Below are 24,768 nucleotides of genomic sequence, written 5' to 3'. Positions count from 1 at the left end.
ACCTGGGATTAAATTGAACGGCCGAAGAAATCAGGGATTGAACGTTTTCGTCCGTTGTTGCAAAATCTCTTCTGGTTGACCAACACTGGTGAGGGAAGGAAATCAGCTCTCAGTACTTGACCTGGCCGACACATAGACTCTACACCCAAAGCCAAGGATTACTCACTGCCCTCTGGCACAGCTGAACAAATCGCTCAGCTCAAGGGCAACTCAGGACAGGCCACAAACGCCAATGATGCCCCCCCGGCCAGGGACATAGGAAGAAAGAAATCCCAGTGAAGGCTGGGGTGATGGGGAAACAGGAACGGGGAGTGATCACTGGGGAATGCCAGTTGGGCAGTGCGGATAAGAACAACCCTGAAGGGAAGGTTCCAATGGGAACTGGTAAATGATTAAAGGGAAGCGAAGAGTGTGTGTGTGTGTGTGTGTGTGTGTGTGTGTGTGTAAAAGAGGGAATTACAAAGTCTCCTGTAGGCCATACAAGAGGATGGTAAAGGATGGACTAAAAGTCATTCCCACATGGAAGCAAGGGGCCTGTGGTATTAAAGAGATACATCACATCTCAAAAAGGAAAAGGAAGGGCAGGGATTGACTGACTGTCTGTATTTCATGTTGACAAAACTCTGACCAGATACATCCAAACATATCGTGAAGGGCTGAATGGCCTCATGCTGTCCTTGTGTAACACTCTGGAGGGGCTGAATGGCTTCTTGTTGTCCCTGTGTAACAGCCTGGAGGGGCTGAATGGCCTTGTGCTGTCCCAGTGCTGACAGGGGGACAGTAATATCTCCATTTCTGTGACAGTGTTTGTTTTGTTTTGATTCCAGTTGCTGGAGGAGACTCACCATCGGGACATCGGACTGAGATGGTCTCACCGTCCAACCCAGAGAGTTACAGCATCGCGCCCCTCACCCCATCCCAGACCCCGGTACGTAACCCCCTCACCCCTCACCCCATCCCAGACCCCAGTACGTAACCTCCTCCCCCCCCTCACCCCATCCCAGACCCCGGTACGTAACCCCCTCCCCCCCTCACCCCATCCCAGACCCCGGTACGTAACCCCCCCTCACCCCTCACCCCATCCCAGACCCCGGTACGTAACCCCCCCCCCACCCCTCACCCCATCCCAGACCCCGGTACGTAACCCCCTCCCCACCCCTCACCCCATCCCAGACCCCGGTACGTAACCCCCTCCCCCCCCCTCACCCCATCCCACACCCTGGTACGTAACCCCCCCTCACCCCTCACCTCATCCCATACCCCGGTACGTAACCCCCTCCCCCCATCACCCCTCACCCCATCCCAGACCCCGGTACGTAACCCCCTCCCCCCCCTCACCCCATCCCACACCCTGGTACGTAACCCCCCCTCACCCCTCACCTCATCCCATACCCCGGTACGTAACCCCCTCCCCCCATCACCCCTCACCCCATCCCGGACTCCGGTACGTAACCCCCTCCCCCAACTCACCCCATCCCACACCCCGGTACGTAACCCCCCCTCACCCCTCACCCCATCCCAGACCCCGGTACGTAACCCCCCCCTCACCCCATCCCCCCCACCCCTCACCCCATCCCACACCCCGGTACGTAACCCCCACCTCACCCCATCCCACACCCCAGTACGTAACCCCCCCACCCCTCACCCCATCCCACACCCCGGTACGTAACCCCCCCTCCCCCCCTCACCCCATCCCACACCCCGGTACGTAACCTCCCCCTCACCCCTCACCCCATCCCACACCCCGGTACATAACCCCCCCTCACCCCCTCACCCCATCCCAGACCCCGGTACATAACCCCCCCCTCACCCCTCACCCTATCCCACACCCCGGTACGTAACCCCCTCTCCCCCCCCTCACCCCATCCCAACCCCTCGGTATGTAACCCCCCTCACCATCCAAACCAGAGAGTTACAGCATCGCCCCCTCACCCCTAACCCTGCCCTTACTATGTAACCCAATCACCCCCACCCCCACACCCCATCCCAGTCTGAGGTAAGTAACTCCCCTTCCTCCCCATCCAATCCCAGTCTCTGGTAAATAACTCCCCCTTTATGCCATCCCAGTCTCTGGAATATAATTCCCCAATTATGCCCCATCCCAGTCTCTGGAATGTCACTCGCGGTGAGTGTGAACTGGCAGTGGTGGTCTGGGGGAGGTAATCCCGCTCTCAGGAATGCTGGCACTGCAGCCTCAGTCCCTGGGCGTTACTGACAGTGCCCTCCGTTAGCCAGTGGAGGATGGTAAAGTCCCAGCATTGTGAAGGGAGGTTTCACTGAGACCTGCTCAGCGATGGAGTGGGGTTCTGAGAAACTGTCTCCTGCTCAATGCTAGCAAGGGCTTCTCATGATGTAGTGCAGTGTGCTGAACTCTGGGCTGACAGGTTCAACGCCCATTCACCCTCCCAATGTCCATCGACACCATTGACCTCGAGGGCTGCTTTAATGTTCCTCTGGCTGTGGCTCATTTGCTCGCACTCACCTCTCACGATCCATGTTCCGGGAATCACAAGATGGGAGAAGGGGACGGTTTTGCCCATCAGGGCTGCACGGCCTGTCCGAGTGAGCTCTCTGGCTTGCTCCCACAGTCCTACCCTCTCCCGGTAACCCAGCACATTCTTTCTTTTCTGATAACAGACTAATTCCCTCCCCGATGATCTCATTGACTCTGCCTCCCACCACACTCCCAAGGCAGTGCAAATCCACACCCTCACTGCCCACTGAATACAGAAAACGTTTCTCATCACATTTAGCGTCAGAGAGATGTACAGCATGGAAACAGACCCTTCGGTCCAACCCGTCCATGCCGCCCAGATATCCTAAATTAATTTAGTTACATTTGCCAGCACTTGACCCATATCCCTCCAAACCCTTCCTACTCATATACCCATCCAAATGCCTTTTAAATGTTGTAATTGTACCAGCCCCCACCACTTCCTCTGGCAGCTCATTCCATACACGTACCACCCTCTGTGTGAAAAAGTTGCGTCGTAGGTCCCTTTTATATCTTCCCCTTCTCCCCCTAAACCTATGCCCTCTAGTTCTGGACTCCCCCACCCCAGGGAAAAGACCTTGTCTCATTACTTTGACCATGCCCCTCATGATTTTATAAACCTCTATAAGGTCACCCCTCAGTCTCTGACGCTCCAGGGAAAACAGACCCAGCCTGTTCAGCCTCTCCCTGTAGCTCAGATCCTCCAACCCTGGCAACATCCTTGTAAATCTTTTCTGAACCCTTTCAAGTTTCATAACATCTTTCCGATAGGAAGGAGACCAGAATTGCACACAATATTCCAACAGCGGCCTAACCAATGTCCTGTACAGCCACAACATGACCTCCCAACTCCTGTACTCAATAATTTCTATAAATCCATGTCACCTTATTCTCATTCCCTGTACCTACCCAATCTAGCCCACTCATGACTTTGGAAACCTCTCCTCTCAGATCCCCCCTTCCCTGAGGCACTCCCTCCACACACCCCCTCCACCCCCAACCCCCCCCCCCCCCCCCCACGTCTCTATTGTACATCCTCATCCCTGGAGTTATTCTTGCGGATCTAGTCTCTGCACATTCTCTCTCTCTCTCTCTCTCTCTTTATCAAATGGCTCACACCCTTCATAAAACCTAGTGCCTGGGGATGGACACAATGCCCAATGTCAGTGATGTGGTCCTCTCGAGGACTTATTTTGGATGGGGTGGATGGGAATGGAAAGGCTCCATGATGTTATCACGGTCAATGTTTATCTTTCAATGAACCTGCTGAGTCAACAGATTGCTGAGTTGCCTTAAATATGCTGTTTATGGGATCTTGCTGTGTGTGGGCTGCCGTTCCAGCAGGTGATGACATTTTGTGGGCTGTATAAACGTGTTGGGGCGGGTACTCTGTCATTCACAGCTGCCCCCCGATGCCAGGACTGCCCCCTGACCCATCCCTGATTGTGTTTTACAGAGATCCCTCGGCACCGGGCCACGGTTTCGGCCGTTCAGTGTGGTGGTGGCTATCGACTTTGGCACCACGGCCAGTGGCTATGCATTTAGTCTGGTACAGGACCCTGAAACCATCCACATGATGAGGTACGTCCGGCCCTCGGTGGCTTTCACATAGCGCCTATCCCTAATTACCCCAGAGGGGTTGGTGATGAGCTGCCTTCACATAGCGCCCATCCCTAATTACCCCAGAGGGGCTGGTGACGAGCTGCCTTCACATAGCGCCTATCCCTAATTACCCCAGAGGGGCTGGTGATGAGCTGCCTTCACATAGCGCCTATCCCTAATTACCCCAGAGGGGCTGGTGATGAGTTGCCTTCACATAGCGCCCATCTCTAATTACCCCAGCGGGGCTGGTGACGAGCTGCCTTCACATAGCGCCCATCCCTAATTACCCCAGAGGGGCTGGTGATGAGTTGCCTTCACATAGCGCCCATTCCTAATTACCGCAGAGGGGCTGGTGATGAGTTACTTCCTTCTGAAATTTTGTGGTCTTGGACTAATCAGGACAGAATGCAAGAATGCCAATTTTTGTACAGTCACAGCTGTTTATGCTGTGGGAGGAAGGCTCTGATTGGCCATGGCAGGGTGAGGCTGCTGAACTGTGGTAATCTCACGGAGCCCTGGAGGCCTCAGTCCATTTCGTACCTGGTCCCTGATTAATCTGGAAATGGATCTGGGAATCTCTGTACCGGTGACCCTGAAACTAACGTCAACTGGCAAAACAAACCCATCTGCTTCATTAATGTCTTCTGCAACGGCTCAAGAAGGCATGGTGGCTCAGTGGTTAGCGCCAACGCCTGAGATCCGGGTTCAGTTCCCGCCTCAGGCAACTATCTGTGTGGAGTTTGCACAGTCTCCCTGTTTCCTCCGGGTGCTCCGGTTTCCTCCCACAGTCCAAAGATGTGCAGGTTAGGTGGATTGGCCATGCTAAATTGCCCGCAGTGTTCGGTGTAGGGGAATGGGTCTGGGTGGGTTGCTCTTCGGAGGGTCGGTGTGGACTTGTTGGGCCGAAGGGCCTGTTTCCACACTGTGAGTAATCTAAATCATCTGCCACCTTCTCAGGGGCAACTAGGGATGGGCAGGAACTAGCAACACCCATGTCCCTCGGATGAATGCTAAAGAAATAGTTGTCCAGTTGTAAGATCGGCAGCTTGGGTCAGCAAAAAATACCCCTCACTGTCTCACTTTTACACTCAGAGGAAATTAAAGTCCACAAAGGCTGTCCTAATCAAAATGGATTAATTCTCATCGTCCTTACTATCTTCATTCCAGGCCTCACTCTCTAGGCTGGCCTTTGTTGTCCATCATTAATTGCCCCCTGAACTGATTGACTGTCTCAGAGAGTTGCCCAAGCTGCTGTGGGGCTGGAGTCACGTGTACACCTGACCGGGTAAAGATGGCGGTTTCCTTCCCCGAAGTGAACTAGACGGGGGATTGGCGATGATCCAGTGGTTTTGTGGCGACTGTCTCTGAGATATCATCTCTGAAAGCACTGATAGGATTTGAACTCTCAGTCGTAGGTAGACAGGATAGTGAAGGCGGCGTTTGGTATGCTTTCCTTTATTGGTCAGAGTATTGAGTACAGGAGTTGGGAGGTCATGTTGTGGCTGTACAGGACATTAGTTCAGCCACTGTTGGAATATTGTGTGCAATTCTGGTCTCCTTCCTATCAGAAAGATGTTGTGAAACTTGAAAGGGTTCAGAAAAGATTTACAAAGATGTTGGAGGGTTTGAGCTTTAGGGAGAGGCTGAACAAGCTGGGGATGAGGGGTGACCTTATCGAGGTTTACAAAATTATGAGGGACATGGATAGGATAAATAGGCAAAGTCTTTTCCCTGGGGTGGGGGAGTCCAGACCTAGGAGGCATAGGTTTAGGGTGAGAGGGGAAAGATTTAAAAGAGACCTAAAGGGCAACTTTTTCACACAGAGGGTGGTACGTGTGTGGAATGAGCTGCCAGAGGATGTGGTGAGGCTGGTACAATTGCAACATTTAAAAGACACCTGGATGGGTATATGAATAGGAAGGGTTTGGAGGGATATGGGCTGGGTGCTGGCAGGTGGGACTAGATTTGGATGTAGGTTCGCTCGCTGAGCTGGAAGGTTCGTGACGTTTCCTGATGTTTTGTCACCATTCTGGGTAACATCTTCAATGGGCCTCAGGGAAAGCACTGCTGATAATTCCTGCTTTCTATTTATATGTTTGGGTTTATTTGGGTTGGTGATGTCATTTCCTGTGGTGATGTCATTTCCTGTGGTGATGTTATTTCCTGTGGTGAAGTCACTTTCTGTTCTTTTCCTTAGGGGGTGGTAGATGGGTTCTAACTCGATGTGTTTGTTGATAGAGTTCCGGTTGGAATGCCATGTTTGGAGGAATTCCTGTGTGTGTCTCTGTTTGGCTTGTCCTAGGATTGGTGTATTGTCCCAGTCGAAATGTTGTCCTTCCTCATCAGTATGTAAGGATATTAGTGAGAGAGGGTCATGTGGTTTTGTGGCTGGTTAGTGTTCATGTATCCTGGTGGTTAGCTTTCTGCCTGTTTGTCCAATGTGGTGTTTGTTACAGTTCTTGTTTCGCTGGGATGAGACTAGGTTGGGAGACCTGGTCAGCATGGACAAGTTGGTCCGAAGGAAGGGTCAGTTTCCATGCTGTATGTTTCCATGACTGTGACTCTGGGTCAGTAGGCTTGGTCTCTAGATTGCTTTGAGATTGGAGGAGATTTTCAGCCCATCTAGCACCTCCTATCTCCAGTGTATATTTCACCCTTCCTGCTCTGTCATCTCCTCAGCATTTCCTTCGCCCGTCTAGCCATTGCTATCCCCATGTTCCGTGTAAACTCATTATTTCCCAATGGCTCAGGCACATGCGAGGACATTTTATTGACAGGAGCCATGTCTTTCTATGACTCTAAAAGGACAATGGCTTCTTGCTACTAATGCTGGACAATGAATGCAGAGACCCTGGTAATGTTCTGGGGGATCTGGGTTCGATTCCCACCAAGGCGGGATACAAATCTGGAATTAAAAGTTGAAAGATGACCATGAAACCGTTGCCAATTCGCTGATTTCCTTCAGGGGAGGAAACTGCCATCCTTACCTGGTCTGGCCTTATGTGACTCCTGACCCAGTGGGCAATGACCTCACCCTGTGAACGAATAAAAATGTCATATCAATGATCTCTCCCACAGTCCGAACCTTTCTGGGCACTGAGTAACAAAGAGAATTGCATTGCAAAACTATCTCCAGACAAAAGAAGGAAATCTCCAGTCGGTTTGGAGATAGCAATTCTGTAATGGTGGGTCAGTGGTTAGCACTGCTGCCTCACAGCGCCAGGGACGTGGGTTCGATTCCACCCTCGGGTGACTGTCTGTGTGGTGTTTGCACGTTCTCCCCGTGTCTGCGTGGGTTTCCTCTCACAGTCCAAAGATGTGCAGGTCAGGTGAATTGGCCATGCTAAATTGCTCATGATGTACAGGCTGGGTGGATTAGCCATGGGAAATGCAGGATTATGGGGATAGGATGGGTCTGGGCCGGATGCTCTTTGGAGGGTCAGTGTGGGCCTGATGGGCCTGAATCCCGCACTGTAGGAATTCTAGTGGAAGTACAAATCGTGATCAGCGTTGAACGTTGCCAGACTCCGACTGCTTCAGTGTGTTTGTTTGTTGCTAGGCGATGGGAGGGTGGTGATCCTGGAGTCGCCAATCAGAAAACTCCAACCAGTCTGCTCCTGACTCCTAACGGCAGTTTCCACAGCCTGGGCTACACAGCCAGAGACCACTACCATGACCTGGACCCTGAGGAAGCAAGGGACTGGCTGTACTTTGAGAAGTTTAAGATGAAGATTCACAGCACCTGTGTGAGTATACGCTGTACAATCACTTCACTCCCAGTGTGACAGGGACAACTCTCACATTAAATCACAACACACTGTTAGGGCCCCAACTCATGGCAATGCTGAATAGGTCAGATCCTGGAGCGGGTTCTGATAAAGGGTCACTGGACCCAAAATGTTGGCTCTGCACCTTCTCTGGGACTGTAACACTGCATTCAGTACTCTGTTACTGAAAGGTCGACTCCCCTGCTGCTTGGATGCTGCCTGACCTGCTGTGTTTTTCCAGCGTCACTCTCTGACCGTTGCCCTGATACATTAGTACAGTACGGTCCACCTGCAAAATACATAACACAACTTTTCACCGTACTTGGTACGCATGACAGGAATAAATCAAATCTACTTTCCCTCCAGAGCTGCTGTCAGACGGCATGGTGGCTCAGTGGTCAGCACTGCTGCCTCACAGCACCAGGGTCCCAGGTTCGCTTCCAGCCTCGGGCGACTGTCTGTGTGGTGATTGCACTTTCACCCTGTGTCTGTGTGGGTTTCCACCCACATTCCAAAGATGTGCAATCAGGCCATGCTAAATTGTCCCATAGTGTTAGATCAGAGGGAAGTGGGTCTGGGTGGGTTACTCTCCGGAGGGTCGGTTTGGGCTGAAGGGCCTGTTTCCACTCTGTAGGGAATCTAATCGAAACTAGTTGAGTTTCTCCAGCAATTTCTGTTTTGGTTTCCAGCATCCACAGTTCTTTAGTTGATGTTCTATGAGGATACAGTCTGGCTTGATGGGCCACAAGACTAACTTTTACGTTTAGTTCACGTTGTACTAGCTATTGAACATACTTATACAATGCTGCCGATGTTAACAATGTAACACAACTTTATTTCACAACAAAACAGAATAGATAAAACAGTTCAGAAGAGCAACACAGCAAATTGCCAATGTTTTTCCCAGCAATATCATTTACAGATACTCAATCCCAGTGTGGTCTAGCTCCTATCTCAGCCTTTTAATTTCTTACTGTACTGTACACCACAGCACGGTGGCTTAGTGGTTAGCACTGCTGCCTCGCAGCACCAGGATCCCAGGTTCAATTCCAGCCTCGGGCGACTGTCTGTGTGGAGTTTGCACGTTCTCCCCGTGTCTGTGTGGGTTTCCTCCGGGTGCTCCGGTTACCTCCCACAGCCCAAAGATGTGTGGGTCAGGTGATTTGGCCAGGCTAAATTTCCCATAGTGATAGGTGCATTAGTAGGGAGTAGGGGAATGGGTCTGGGTGGATTACTCTTTGGAGGGTGGAATTGTTGGGCCGAAGGGCCTGTTCTGCACTGTATTTGACATCCTAGAGCCTTCTCTCCAGTACTGATGATGTATGAAAATGTTCTGGGCAAATAGGATTAAGGAAAATCCCAGGGCCTTGAGGAACAAGAAAGTAGCTAGGCAAAGGATAGGTCCACTCAAGGAGAAAGGAGGGAATTTATGCATGGGGCTGGAGGAAGTGGGTGAGGTCCTGAATGAATACTTTGCTTCAGTATTCACATGGTGGATGGGGACTTGAGATAGTCTAAGATATGTCAATATAACAAAGGTATTGGGTGTTTTGAAAAACATTAAGGTAGATAAGTGCCTAGCATCTGATGGGATCGATCCGGGAATACTGAGGGAGGAAACTGCTGGGGGCCTTGTATCGTCTTTCATCACAGAGAGCTCCCAGAGGACTGGAGACTAGCCAATGGTCTCCTTTAGATGAGGAAGGGCAGCAGGATGATCCACAAATTTCCAGGCAGGTGAGTCTTACATCATTGGGAGGGAAATTATTGGAGAAGGTGCCTGGGGACAGGATTTACGTCACATTTGGGAAAAATGTGGACTTACTAGCAATAGGCAGCATGGTGAAGGTCGTGTCTCAACAAACATGATTGAGTTTTTTGAGGAAGTGACGAAGAGGATGGATGAGAGCAGGGTGGTGGATATCGTCTTTAGCGAGGCCTTTGACAAGGTCCCTCCTGGCAGGCTGACGCGGGAGGTGAAGGCACATGGGGTCCACACTGAGCTGGTTAGATAGATTCAGAACCGGCTTGCTCAGGGAGTAGCAGGGGAGTGGTGTTTTTCTGATGGAGATCTGTGCTGGAATCCTTGCTGTTTGTAATAGGTACCCATTAATTAAAAGAGAATGTAAGTGGTCTAATTACTAAATTTCGAAACAAATATTGGGGGAGTTGTGGAATAGTGAGGCGGATTGCCAGAGGGGTACAGCAGGACGTAGATCGACTGGAGACTGGAACAGAGAAATGGCAGACAGAAGTTGATCCAGACAAAGTTGAGGTGATGCATTTTGGAAGGTCAAATGCAGCGGGGATTGTAGAATCAGGGGAGGGAGGGGATCTCATAGGAACATGTAAACTCCTGATGGGAACAGACAGGCTAGATGTGGGAGTAATGTTCCCAATGCTCGGGGAGTCCAGAACGAGGGATCACCATCTAGAATAAAGGGTGAGCCATTCAGGACTGAGATGAGGAAGCGTGTCTTCACTCAGGGAGTTTAGGAACCTGTGGAATTCTCTCCAACAGGAGGCTGTTGTTGGGGACCAGTTCATTAGGTAGGTCCAGGAGGGAGCTGGATGTGGTCCATGTGGCTAAACGGATCAAGGAGCGTGGGGAGAGAGTGGGAATGGGATACTGAGGTTGCATGGTCAGCCATGATCGTATTGAATGGTGGTACAGCCTCAAAGGGCTGAATGGCCTGTTTCTATGTAAATATACAGTAAATGGCAGAACCCTTGGCAGCATTGACATACAGAACACTGTGGGCATATAACTCCACAATTCCCTGAGAGGGGCAACACAAGTGGATAAGGAGGGCAAGGATAAGGGGGCGTATGTATGGCCTTCCCAATGTTCTTTGAGGATAGGGATGGATTTGATAAATGAATCTCAGTGTGGAAAACTGTGAGACATTACACTTGGTGTAAAAGTGGAAAAGTCACCTATTTCTTAGAAATGAGGAACGTATACTGAAGCAAAGGAATAGAATGGCAGAGGCATGTAGCTTGGAAATAGGCCCATCAGCCTATCAAGTCTGCAGTGGCCATAAACAACCACCTCTCCATTCTAACCCCATTTCCCAACCCTAGGCCCATAGCCTTGGTGTCACATCTAAATCCGCCTTCAATGTGCCGAGGAGTTTGGTCTCTCCAACAGGCAATCAGTTCCAGATTCTCACCACCGTCTGGGGGAAATAGGTCTTTCTCACATCCCTCCTGCTCCTTACCTTCAATCTATAGCCCCCCGGTCACTGATCCCTCCATCAGGGAGTAAGGTTCCTTCCTGTCTCCCCTGTCTATGCCCCTCTCTGAATTATATACATCTCCATCGTGTCCCCTTCCAATCTCCTCTGCTCTGCAAAACCACCCTAGTGCCCAATCTCTCTTTATAACAGAAACTCTCCAGCCCAGGCAACACACAGAGAATGCTGGAGAAACTCAGCAGCTCTGACAGCATCTATGGAGAGAGAAACAGAGCCTCTTAAATGTTGTAATTGTACCAGCCTCCACCACATCCTCTGGCAGCTAATTCCATACACATACCACTCTCTGCATGAAAATGTTGCCCCTTAGGTCCCTTTTATATCTTTCCCCTCTCACCCTAAACCTATGCCCTCTAGTTCTGGACTCCCTCACCCTAGGGAAAGGACCTTGCCCCTTTACCCCACCCATGCCCCTCATGATTTTATAAAACTTCAAACCTCTCACTAGTGTAAATGCCAGTGGAAACAAACCCAGCCTGTCCAACCTTCCCTCAAGATACAACCCCCCCTCATGCCCACTATCAATCTGGTAAACAAACTGTGCATCACCTCCAATATATTTACAATCTTCCTCAAATGAGGAGACCCACCCAGCACACAGTGGTGGAGACATGGATCAATACTCACCATTAACCATTGATACTCAACAATGACCATCAATACTCACCAATAATCATCAATATCACCAATAACCATTGATACTCACCAATAAACATTGATGCTCACCAATGATCATCAATGTTCACAAATGATCATCGATACTCACCAATGACCATCAATACTCACCAATGACCATCGATGCTCACCAATGACCATCGATGCTCACCAATGATCACCGATACTCACCAATGACCATCAATACTCACTAATGGCCATCAATACTCACCAATGATCACCGATACTCACCAATGACCATCAATACTCACCAATGGCCATCAATACTCACCAATGGCCATCGATACTCACCAATGATCATCGATACTCACCAATGGCCATCGATGCTCACCAATGACCATCGATACTCACCAATGATCACCGACACTCACCAATGACCATCGATGCTCACCATTGGCCATCAATACTCACCAATAGCCATCAATACTCAACAATGGCCATCAATACTCACCAATGACCATCGATACTCACCAATGACCATCGATACTCACCAATGATCATCGATGCTCACCAATGACCATCGATGCTCACCAATGACCATCGATACTCACCAATGACCATCGATGCTCACCAATGACCATCGATGCTCACTCTCTGATTTCAGAACCTTCCACGATGCTGAAACCCCTTGCCTTGTCTCTCCAGGACCTCACCATGGAGACGGAGTTGGAGGCTGTCAATGGGAAGCGGGTCAAAGCCCTCGAGGTGTTTGCTCATGCCCTGAGATACTTCCGGAAGCATGCTCTCAAGGTCAGTGAGGTGCCTGAACTTTGACTAAAAAATGAGGTCTGCAGATGCTGGAGATCACAGCTGCAAATGTGTTGCTGGTCAAAGCACAGCAGGTTAGGCAGCATCTCAGGAATAGATCCTGAGATCTATTCCTGAGATGCTGCCTAACCTGCTGTGCTTTGGCCTGAACTTTGACATTTGTCACTGGGGTCAGGTGGTCAATCGGGAAGGGATGAGGACTGAGGTGGGAGTGAGGGCCATCAATGGGACCATGGGCTTGATGAATGTAGTCCGCTGTGTGTTGAGGTAAATCTGTTCTCCTATTCCTGAGCAGTGCTGTGTGTTTTGGCAGGAGCTGAGTGACCAATTCTCGGTCGGCCTGGACACGGGTGATGTCCGCTGGGTAATCACCGTGCCTGCAATCTGGAAACAACCCGCCAAGCAGTTCATGAGGGAAGCAGCTTATCTGGTAAGGAGCATCCAGCCCACCACTCAGCGTCTCCGGGAGAGGCAGGGGCACTGAGGGGGCAGGGAGATCGGGGTTAGGGGGTGAGGCACCGAGGGAGCAGACAGGTCGGGGTTAGGGGGAGGGGCACCGAGGGAGCAGACAGATCGGGGTTAGGGGGAGGGGCATCTAGGGAGCAGAGAGATCGGGGTTGGGGGAGGGGCACCAAGGGGGCAGAGAGATTGGGGTTGGGGGAGGGGCACCTAGGGGGCAGAGAGATCGGGGTTGGGGGAGGGGCACCTAGGGGGCAGAGAGATCAGTGTTGAGGGGGTCTGGGGATGGAGCTCCGAGGGGACAGAGAGATTGGGGTTGTGTTGGGGATCTGGGGGTGGAGCACTGAGGGGGCAGAGAGATCAGGGTCTGGGGGTGTCTGGGTGTGGGGCACTGAGGGGGAGACAGAGCAGGGTCTGGGTGGGGGTCTGGTGGAGGGGCACTGAGGGGGCAGAGAGATCAGGGTCTGGGGGTGGGGCACTGAGGGGGCAGAGAGATCGGGGTCTGGGGGAGGGGCACTGAGGGGCCAGAGAGATCGGGGTCTAGAGGGGGCTGGGGGAGGGGCACCGAGGGGGCAGAGAGATCAGAGTCCGGGGGAGGGGCTCCGAGCGGGCAGAGAGACTGGGTCCGGGGGAGGGGCACTCGGGAGGCAGAGAGATTGAGGTCTGGGGGGGGGTGCTGGGGGAGGTGTACTGAGCGGGGAGAGATATCGGGGTCTGGGGGAGGGGCACTGTGGGGCCAGAGAGATCGGGGTCTGGGGGAGGGACACACAGGGATTGATGGGGAACAGAAAACTGCCCTGTGAAGAGCTGGTGAAGAGATGGGGGAGAGATGGGGGAGAGCTGGTGGAGAGATGGTGAGGCGATCGTGGAGAGATGGTGAAGAGGTGGTGAAGAGATGGTGGAGAGATGGTGAAGAGATGGTGAGGAGATGGTGAGAGAGGTGAGAGAGAGAGGAGATGGTGGAGAGATGGTGAGGAGATGGTGGAGAGATGGTGAAGAGATGGTGAGGAGATGGTGAAGAGATGGTGAGGAGATGGTGGAGAGATGGTGGAGAGATGGTGAGGAGATGGTGGAGAGATGGTGAGAGATGGTGAGGAGATGGTGGAGAGATGGTGGAGAGATGGTGAGGAGATGGTGGAGAGATGGTGAGGAGATGGTGAGGAGATGGTGGAGAGATGGGGAGAGATGGTGGAGAGATGGTGGAGTGATGGTGGAGGAGATGGTGGAGAGATGGTGAGGAGATGGTGAGGAGATGGTGAGGAGATGGTGGAGAGATGGTGGAGAGATGGTGGAGAGATGGTGGAGTGATGGTGAGGAGATGGTGGAGAGATGGTGAGGAGATGGTGAGGAGATGGTGAGGAGATGGTGGAGAGATGGTGATGGTGGAGAGATGGTGGAGAGATGGTGAGGAGATGGTGAGGAGATGGTGGAGAGATGGTGGAGAGATGGTGAGGAGATGGTGAAGAGATGGTGAAGAGATGGTGGGATGTTTCGGTGGGAGGGAGTGTTCTGCCAGTTGGGTTGTTAACAACAATCCAGGTTTGTTTAATATTTCATTTCAGTCACATCACTCTGTAATCCTTTGCTATAAATTCTGTGTCTTATGATCTTATTCTCCACAACCACCTGGTGAAGGAGCATCGCTCTGAAAGCTAGTGCCTCCTGTTAAACCTGTTGGACTATAACCTGGTGTTGTGGGATTTGTAACTCTGCCCAGGGCCAATCCCAAAGGGAGAGAGTTAGTAGGCTGTGATATCAGAATGAGAGAGAGAGAGAGAGAGAGAGAGAGAGAGAGAGAGAGAAATCACAGAAAAGACACATCAAAGAAAACATATTGGAAGAATTAGAACAGACAGAGTGAGAAGATTGTCTGTCCCCGTATCGCGGCGATATAATTTAGCATTCCGGGGTGTGGTGCAGGTAGGGCTTGGGGCTCAGATGGGATTGGTACAATCCTCCCGGTATGTGTTGGATAATTTATTTCTCATTTGTAATCACTGAAAGGTTGTTGTGGTCAGCTCGATCTGTTCCAATATTGTCTCTGTTCTCTGTCTCCTCTCTCCCTCTCCCCCTAAACCTCCGGCCCCTCCTCCCTGCTCTCCTCCACCCTCCATCTCCTCCTTTCTCTCTTCCTCTGTCTCCCTCCCTCTCTGCCCCTCTCTCACATCCTGCCTCCTTCCAATCATCTCGTTTCCTTTTTCTCTGTCTCTATATCTTACTTATCTTTCTCTCACACTCTCTCTCTCCCTCTTTATCTCTTATCCTGTCTCTTCCGCTGTCTTTTTCTCTGTCATTGTCACTGAATGTTGCACTCTCGGTTTTGTTCTTTATTGCTTTCTCTCTCTCTCTCTCCTTCTGTCTCTGTCTCTCATTCTGTCTTCCTTGCTGCATTCTCCCCCCCCCCCCTATCGTTGTCCTCTCTCTCTGCTCCCTCATTCTCTCTCCATCTCTCTCCTTCCCTATTCATCCCTCTCTTTCTCTTTTCCTCTCCTTCTACGTCCCTCCTCACTTTCACCCTGTCCTCTCTCTCTCCCTCTCTCCATCACAACCCCCCAACCCCCCAACCCTCCATCTGCCTCTTTCTCTGTCTCCCTGTGTACATGTCTCTCTCTCTCTCTGGGTTTCTCTCCCTCCCTCTTTCTCTCTCTCTCTCTCTCTCACACACACACACACACTCTCTCTCTCTCTCTCTCTGGGTCTCTCTCTCTCTCTCTCTGGTTAACTTTGTCCCTGGGTCTCTCTGTATCTGGATCTCTCTCTCTGTCTCTCTGGATCACTCTCTCGCTCTGGGTCTCGCCCTCTCTCTCTCTCCATCTCTCTCTCTCTGGATCACTCTCTCTGTCTCTCTGGGTCTGTCTGTCTCTGGGTCTCTCTGTCTCTGGGTCTCTCTCTCTCTGTCTCTCTGGATCACTCTCTCTCTCTGGGTCTCGCTCTCTCTCTCTCTCTCCATCTCTCTCTCTGGGTCTCTCTCTCTCTGGGTCTCTCTCTCTCTCTGGGTCTCTCTCTCTCTCTGTCTCTCTCTCTCTGTCTCTCTCTCTCTGGGTCTCTCTCTCTCTGGGTCTCTCTCTCTCTCTCTCTCTGGGTCTCTCTCTCTGGGTCTCTCTCTCTCTCTCTGGGTGTCTCTCTCTCTCTCTCTCTCTCTCTGGGTCTCTCTCTCTGGGTCTCTCTCTCTCTCTCTCTGGGTCTCTCTCTCTCTCTGGATCTCTCTCTCTGTCTTTCTGGGTCTCTCTCTCTCTCTCTCTGGGTCTCTCTCTCACTCTGTCTGTCTCTCTCTCTGTCTCTCTCTCTTACTCTCTCTCTCTGGGTCTCTCTCTCTCTCTCTGGGTCTCTCTCTCTCTCTTTCTGGGTCTCTCTCTCTCTCTCTCCGGGTCTCTCTCTCTCTCTCTCTCTCTCTGGGTCTCTCTCTCTCTCTCTCTGTCTCTCTCTCTCTGGGTCTCTCTCTCTCTCTCTCTGGGTCTCTCTCTCTCTCTGGGTCTCTCTCTCTCTCTGGGTCTCTCTCTCTCTCTCTCTCTGGGTCTCTCTCCCCCCTCCGTGCTCCCTCTGTTCCTCCCCGATCCCAGGCCGGCCTAGCCTCTCCCGAATACCCTGAGCAGTTGTTGATTGCTCTGGAACCTGAGGCAGCATCGATTTACTGCCGGAAACTCCGTCTTCACCAACTCATTGACCTCAGCAACAGAGACACAGCCAATGGGTACGGCCCGGAAACTTCCATCGTCTCCAGCTTCAGGCAAGGTGAGGGGCTGCTCCCCTCCAACTCTCACCATCAGGGCCTTGGTGAAAACCAGACCTGCCCCCCCCCATCCCCCCCCCCACAACCACACAAACAAGAGTGGCCCTTCATCCCCTCTAGCCTATCCCTCCATGTGAGAAGACCACGGCCAACCTGGTTGTGAGTTTATTCAGTAAGCCACACTCTACCGACAGCTGGGAGGAAAGGCATTTCCTCAGCACCATCCCAAAGGGAGCCCCTCCCACGTTAACCCCCCCACCCACCCCAGTTCCCAGCCTGTCCCTCAGGATCCTGCACATTTCACCTCATTCTCCCCAACACCTACAGACCCAGGCCTGGCCCGGCTCCTCCTACCCACACGAGATCCACTGGTTTTGATCTCGGATACGTCGGGGAACCTGCTCTGAACTGTTTGGAAGCTTTTACTGATGTACCCTTTCAGTTTGGGAACTGGGCACAGTGCTGCAGATGTGACCACATTAATCTGGTGTTATATTGGTTATAAACAGTCTGTTTTAATATTCCACTCTCCAGGAAATCAGGGACATCACTCTGTTCTCCAACCCAGACACTTGCAATGGCTGCATACTCTGTGTGTGTGAGCATGTGTGTGTGCATGCATATGTGCGTGTGTGCATGTGTGTGTCTGTATGTATGCGTGTGCATGCGTGTGCAAGTGTGTGTGTGTGAATGTGTGTGTGCATGAGTGTGCATATGTGTGTGTGTGCGTGTGCAAAGGTGTGTGCATGAACGTGCATATGTGTGCATGCGTGTGTGCATGCATGTGCACTTGTGTGTGCGCGCGTGTGTCCGTATGTGCGTATGTGCATGTGTATGTGTGTGTGTATGTGCATGCATGTGTATGTGTATGTGCGCGTGTGTGTGCATGTGTATGTGCGTGAGTGCGTGTGTGAGTGTCAGTGTGTGTGTACGAGTGTGCGCATATGTGTGCGCGTGTATCTGTGTGTGTGCGTGTGCGCATGTGTGTGTGCGTGTGTGTGTACATGTGTGTGTGCGTGCGTGTGTGTCTGTGTGTGCATGCATGTGTGTGCGTGTGTATGTGCGTGTGTGTGTGCATGCGTGTGTGCGTGTGTATGTGTGCGTGTGTGTGCTTGCATATGCGTCTGTGTGCATGAGTGTGTGTGTGTGTATGAGTGTGGGCATATGTGTGTGCGTGTGACTGTGTGTGTGAGTGTGTGCATGTGTAGTGCGTGTGTGTAGTGCGTGTGTGTGTGCATGTGTGCGGGTGCGTGTGCTTGTGTGTGCGTCTGTGTGCACATGAGTGCATGTGTGCGCATGTGTGTGCGTGTGTGTGCATGTATGTAGTGCGTTTGTGTGTGTCTGTGTATGTATGCGTGCATGTATGTGCATCTGTGTGTCTGTGTATGTGTGCGTGCGTGTGTATGTGCGCGTGTGTGTGCATATGTGTGTGTGCATATGTGTGTGAGAATGTGTGCATGTGTGTGCATGCGTGTGTGTGCGTGCATGCGTGTGTGTGTGCGTGTATGTGTGCATGTATGTGTCTGTGCGTGCATGCGTGTGTGCGTGTGTGCGAGCGTGTGTGCGTGCGTGAGTGCGTGTGTGTGTGTCTGTGTGTGTGCGAGTGTGCGCATATGTGTGTGTGTGTGTGTGTTTGCGTGCGTGTAGTTCGCATGTGTGTGCGTGTGTGTGTGCGTGTGTGTGCATGTATGTGTGTCAGTGTATGTGTGTGTGCATGTGCATGTGCGCGTGTGTGTGCATATGTGTGTGTGCGTATATGTGTGTTAGAATGTGTGGGTGTGTGTGCGTGTGTGTGCACGCATGCATGCATGTGTGTGTCTGTGTGTGCATGCATGTGTGTGTGCATGTGTGTGCCTGTGTGTGCATGATTGTGTGTATGCGCGTGTGTGAGTGCGTGTGTGTGTGTCTGTGTCTGTACGAGTGTACGCATATGTGTGTCTGTGTGTGAGTGTGTGTGCATGTGTGCGTGCATGTGCGCGTGTGAGTGTGTGTATGCATGTGTGTGTGTGCATGCGGGTGTATGTGTCTGTATGTGTGTGTGTATGTGTACGAGTGTGTGTGACAGTGCAGCACTCTTTCAATACTGACCCTCTGACAGTGCAGCACTCCCTCAGTACTGACCCTCTGACAATGTAGCACTCCCTCAGTACTGACCCTCTGACAGTGCAGCACTCCCTCAGTACTGACCCTCTGACAATGTAGCACTCCCTCAGTACTGACCCTCTGACAGTGCGGCACTCCCTCAGTACTGACCCTCTGACAGTGCGGCACTCCCTCAGTACTGACCCTCTGACAGTGCAGCACTCCCTCAGTACTGACCCTCTGACAATGTAGCACTCCCTCAGTACTGACCCTCTGACAGTGCAGCACTCCCTCAGTACTGACCCTCTGACAATGTAGCACTCCCTCAGTACTGACCCTCTGACAGTGCGGCACTCCCTCAGTACTGACCCTCTGACAGTGCGGCACTCCCTCAGTACTGACCCTCTGACAGTGCGGCACTCCCTTAGTACTGACCCTCTGACAGTGCAGCACTCCCTCAGTCCCGGCGATGTGTTGTGTGAGCGGGCCTGTGTGTTTTCACTGCTCTAACCCACTGAGGTGATGTTGTTCAGTCTGATATCCGTCTATTGTGTCCAGGATAAATTTAGACACGCTGTGTGTGGGTCAGCCTCGGTTTGACCGTCCGACCGGAGAGAGCCAAACTAAAATAGGGTCTGTAAACAGTTTGGCTATTTCCCTCAGGGGACGTTGTCAGGGAAACTCTGAGACCGGTCTTCCTCAGTCAGGAGGGCCCAGAAATAATTCTCCCACGCTGCCTGCTCCCAAAATAGAGGTCATCAACACAGACATACCCACGTCCTTCCTCAAATACACCGCCACCCCCCCACACACTGTCACACTGACCCCCCCCCACACACACTGTCACACTGACCCCCCCACACACACTGTCACACTGACCCCCCCACACACACACTCACACCGACCCCCCCACACACTGTCACACTGACCCCCCCACACACACACTGTCACACTGACCCCCCCACACACACTGTCACACCGACCCCCCCCACACACTGTCACACTGACCCCCCCCACACACTGTCACACTGACCCCCCCACACACACTGTCACACTGACCCCACACACACACTGTCACACTGACCCCCCCACACACTGTCACACTGACCCCCCCCACACACACACACTGTTACACTGATCCCCCCCACACACACACTGTTACACTGACCCCCCACACACACTGTCACACCGCCACCCCCCCCACACACTGTCACACTGACCCCCCCCACACACACACACTGTCACACTGACCCCCCCACACACACTGTCACACCGCCACCCCCACACACTGTCACACTGACCTCCCCCACACCCTGTCACACTGATCCCCCCCACAAACACACTGTCACACCGCCACCCCCACACACTGTCACACTGACGCCCCCCACACACACACTGTCACACCGACCCCCCCACACACACTGTCACACTGACCCCCACCCACACACACTGTCACACTGACCCCCCCACACACACACTGTCACACCGACCCCCCCACACACACTGTCACACTGACCCCCACCCACACACACTGTCACACTGACCCCCACACACACACTGTCACACCGACCCCACCCACACACACACTGTCACACTGATCCCCCCCACACACACACTGTCACACCGACCCCCCACACACACTGTCACACTGACCCCCCCCCACACACACACACTGTCACACTGACCCCCCCACACACACACTGTCACACTGACCCCCCCCCACACATTGTCACACTGACCCTCCCACACACACACTGTCACACCGACCCCCCCCACACACTGTCACACTGACCCCCCCACACACTGTCACACTCACCCCCCCCCACACACACTGTCACACTGACCCCCCCCACACACACACTGTCACACTGACCCCCCACACACTGTCACACTGACACCCCCACACACTGTCACACTGACCCCCCCCACACACACTGTCACACTGACCCCCCCCACACACACACTGTCACACTGACCCCCCACACACTGTCACACTGACCCCCCCCCACACACACTGTCACACTGACACCCCCCCACACACTGTCACACTGACCCCCCCACACACTGTCACACGGACCCCCCCACACACGCTGTCACACTGCCCCCCCCCACACACACTGTCACACTGACCCCCTCCCCACACTTTCACACTGACCCCCCCACACACACTGTCACACTGACCCCCCCCCCACACACAGTCACACTGACCCCCCCCACACACTGTCACACTGACACCCCAACACACACTGTCACACTGACCCCCCCCACACTTTCACACTGACCCCCCCACACACACTGTCACACTGACCCCCCCCACACACAGTCACACTGACCCCCCCCACACACTGTCACACTGACACCCCCACACACACTGTCACACTGACCCCCCCACACACACTGTCACACTGACCCCCACCCACACACACTGTCACACTGACCCCCTCCCCACACTTTCACACTGACCCCCCCCACACACTGTCACACTGACCCCCCCCCCACACACACTGTCGCACTGATCCCCCCACACACACTGTCACACTGACCCCCCCACACACACTGTCGCACCGACACCCCCACACATTGTCACACTGACCCCCCCACACACACTGTCACACTGACCCCACACACACACTGTCGCACCGACCCCCCCCACACATTGTCACACTGACCCCCCCCACACCCACTGTCACACTGACCCCCCCCACACACACACTGTCACACTGACCCCCCGACACACTGTCACACTGACCCCCACACACACACTGTCACACCGACCCCCCCACACACACTGTCACACTGACCCCGGCTACACACACTATCACACTGACCCCCCCACACACTGTCACACCGACCCCCCCACACACACTGTCACACTGACCCCCCCCCCACACACACTGTCGCACTGATCCCCCCACACACACTGTCACACTGACCCCCCCACACACACTGTCGCACCGACCCCCCCCACACATTGTCACACTGACCCCCCCACACACACTGTCACACTGACCCCCCCCACACCCACTGTCACACTGACCACCCCCACACACACACTGTCACACTGACACCCCCCACACACTGTCACACTGACACCCCCCACACACACACTGTCACACTGACCCCCCCCACACACTGTCACACCGACCCCCCCACACACACTGTCACACTGACCCCCACACACACACTATCACACTGACACCCCACACACACTGTCACACTGACCCCCCCCACACACACTGTCACGCTGACCCCCCCCACACACAGTCACACTGACCCCCCCCACACACTGTCACACTGACCCCCACACACACACTATCACACTGACACCCCACACACACTGTCACACTGACCCCCCCCACACACACTGTCACGCTGACCCCCCCTACACACACACTGTCACGCTGACCCCCCCTACACACACACTGTCACACCGACCCCCCACACACACACACTGTCACACTGACCCCCCACACACACACTGTCACACTGACACCCCCCACACACTGTCACACTGACCACCCCCCCACACACACTGTCACACTGACACCCCCCACACACTGTCACACTGACCACCCCCCCACACAAACTGTCACACTGACCCCCCCCACAAACTGTCACACTGACCCCCCCCACACACACTGTCACACTGACGCCCCACACACACACACTGTCACACTGACACCCCCCATACACACTGTCACACTGACCCCCCCCACACACTGTCACACTAACCCCCCCCACACACACACTGTCACACTGACCCCCCCACACACACACTGTCACACTGACCCCCCCCCACACACAGTGTTTGATGGGGACAGTGTAGAGGGAGCTTTACTCTGTATCTAACCCCATGCTGTCCCTGTCCTGGGAGTGTTTGATGGGGACAGTGTAGAGGGAGCTTTACTCTGTATCTAACCCCATGCTGTCCCTGTCCTGGGAGTGTTTGATGGGGACAGTGTAGAGGGAGCTTTACCCTGTATCTAACCCCGTGCTGTCCCTGTCCTGGGAGTGTTTGATGGGGACAGTGTAGAGGGAGCTTTACCCTGTATCTAACCCTGTGCTGTCCCTGTCCTGGGAGTGTTTGATGGGGACAGTGTAGAGGGAGCTTTACCCTGTATCTAACCCCGTGCTGTCCCTGTCCTGGGAGGACTCTGTGTTCTCTCTCAGGCTGTTATTGGCTGGGCCAGCGTTAAATGGCCATCCTTCCTTGTGGCTGGTTGGGTGTGGAGTCACGTGGAGGCCGGGCTGGGTAAACCAGGCAGATTTCCCTTCCTTCAGACAGCAGTGGTCACATGGTCCCCATTTATCCCGGTGTTTAGTCCAGATCCTGATGGATTTGGAGTATTCCCCTGATGCCGTGGTGATCCCTGTGTATCTCCGGATCCCTCGCGGTGGGATATTGTCAATGCGCTGTCCCTGCCTCAGTACCCACTCCCTCCACACACTGCCGCAGGATTCCTGCCCCCCGGATCGTTGTGTGATTGTTTGTGGATTTTTCCAGCTCGGGAGCAGCTTCGACGTTCCCGACACAGTCGGACATTCCTGATGGAAAGTGGAGTTGGAGATTTGTGGGCGGAGATGGAGACAGGTACCTGTTCCTCATGACCACACTCTCTCTCTCTCTCTGTCTCTGTGAACACTTCTCTCTCTCTCTCTCTCTCTCTGTGAACACTTCTCTCTCGCTCTCTCTCTGTGAACCCCTCTCTCTCTCACTGTGAACACCTCTCTCTCTCTCTCTCTGTGAACACTTCTCTCTCTCTCTCACTGTGAACACCTCTCTCTCTCTCTGTGAACCCCTCTCTCTCTCTCTCTCTCTCTGTGAACACTTCTCTCTCTCTCTCTCTCTCTGTGAACACCTCTCTCTCTCGCTCTCTCTCTGTGAACACTTCTCTCTCTCTCTCTCACTGTGAACACCTCTCTCTCTCTCTCTCTCTCTGTGAACACCTCTCTCTCTCGCTCTCTCTCTGTGAACACTTCTCTCTCTCTCTCTCTCTCTCTGTGAACACTTCTCTCTCTCTCTCTCTCTCTGTGAACACTTCTCTCTCTCTCTCTCTCTGTGAACACCTCTCTCTCTCGCTCTCTCTCTGTGAACACTTCTCTCTCTCTCTCTCACTGTGAACACCTCTCTCTCTCTCTGTGTGAACCCCTCTCTCTCTCTCTGTGAACACCTCTCTCTCTCTCTCTCTCTGTGAACACTTCTCTCTCTCTCTGTGAACACTTCTCTCTCTCTCTCTCACTGTGAACACCTCTCTCTCTCTCTCTGTGAACACTTCTCTCTCTCTCTCTCTGCGAACACCTCTCTCTCTCTCTCTGTGAACACCTCTCTCTCTCTCTGTGAACACCTCTCTCTCTCGCTCTCTCTCTGTGAACACTTCTCTCTCTCTCTCTCTGTGAACACCTCTCTCTCTCTCTCTCTCTCTCTCTGTGAACACCTCTCTCTCTCTCTCTGGGAACACTTCTCTCTCTCTCTGTCTGTGAACACCTCTCTCTCTCTCTGTGAACACTTCTCTCTCTCTCTCTGTGAACACCTCTCTCTCTCTCTCTCTCTGTGAACGCTTCTCTCTCTCTCTCTCTCTCTCTCTGTGAACACCTCTCTCTCTCTCTCTCTGTGAACACTTCTCTCTCTCACTGTGAACACTTCTCTCTCTCTCTCTCTCTGTGAACACCTCTCTCTCTCTCTCTGTGAACGCTTCTCTCTCTCTCTCTCTCTGTAAACACTTCTCTCTCTCACTGTGAACACTTCTCTCTCTCTCTCTCTCTGTGAACACTTCTCTCTCTCTGTCTGTGTGAACTCCTCTCTCTCTCTCTGTGAACACCTCTCTCTCTCTCTCTCTCTGTGAACACTTCTCTCTCTCTCTCACTGTGAACACCTCTCTCTCTCTCTCTCTGAACACTTCTCTCTCTCTCTCACTGTGAACACCTCTCTCTCTC

General features: G+C 53.0%; 1 protein-coding gene across 2 annotated transcripts in view; it reads left to right on the top strand.

Annotated features, from left to right (window-relative positions):
* hspa12b (heat shock protein 12B) overlaps positions 1–24,768 on the top strand; it is an 82,526-nt gene that overhangs the window by 20,099 nt on the left and 37,659 nt on the right. For both annotated transcript variants that reach the window (XM_060828026.1, XM_060828016.1), the window contains exons 3-9: positions 828–928; positions 3,951–4,075; positions 7,656–7,842; positions 12,441–12,545; positions 12,877–12,993; positions 16,583–16,754; positions 23,339–23,425. In XM_060828026.1, coding sequence (XP_060684009.1) covers positions 828–928; positions 3,951–4,075; positions 7,656–7,842; positions 12,441–12,545; positions 12,877–12,993; positions 16,583–16,754; positions 23,339–23,425 — 894 coding nt within the window. The remainder of the gene's footprint in view (positions 1–827; positions 929–3,950; positions 4,076–7,655; positions 7,843–12,440; positions 12,546–12,876; positions 12,994–16,582; positions 16,755–23,338; positions 23,426–24,768) is intronic.

The sequence above is a fragment of the Hemiscyllium ocellatum genome, chromosome 1 (assembly GCF_020745735.1).
Source record: "Hemiscyllium ocellatum isolate sHemOce1 chromosome 1, sHemOce1.pat.X.cur, whole genome shotgun sequence".
Lineage (NCBI taxonomy): Eukaryota > Metazoa > Chordata > Chondrichthyes > Orectolobiformes > Hemiscylliidae > Hemiscyllium > Hemiscyllium ocellatum.
This window is presented reverse-complemented; position numbering and strand designations above follow the sequence as displayed.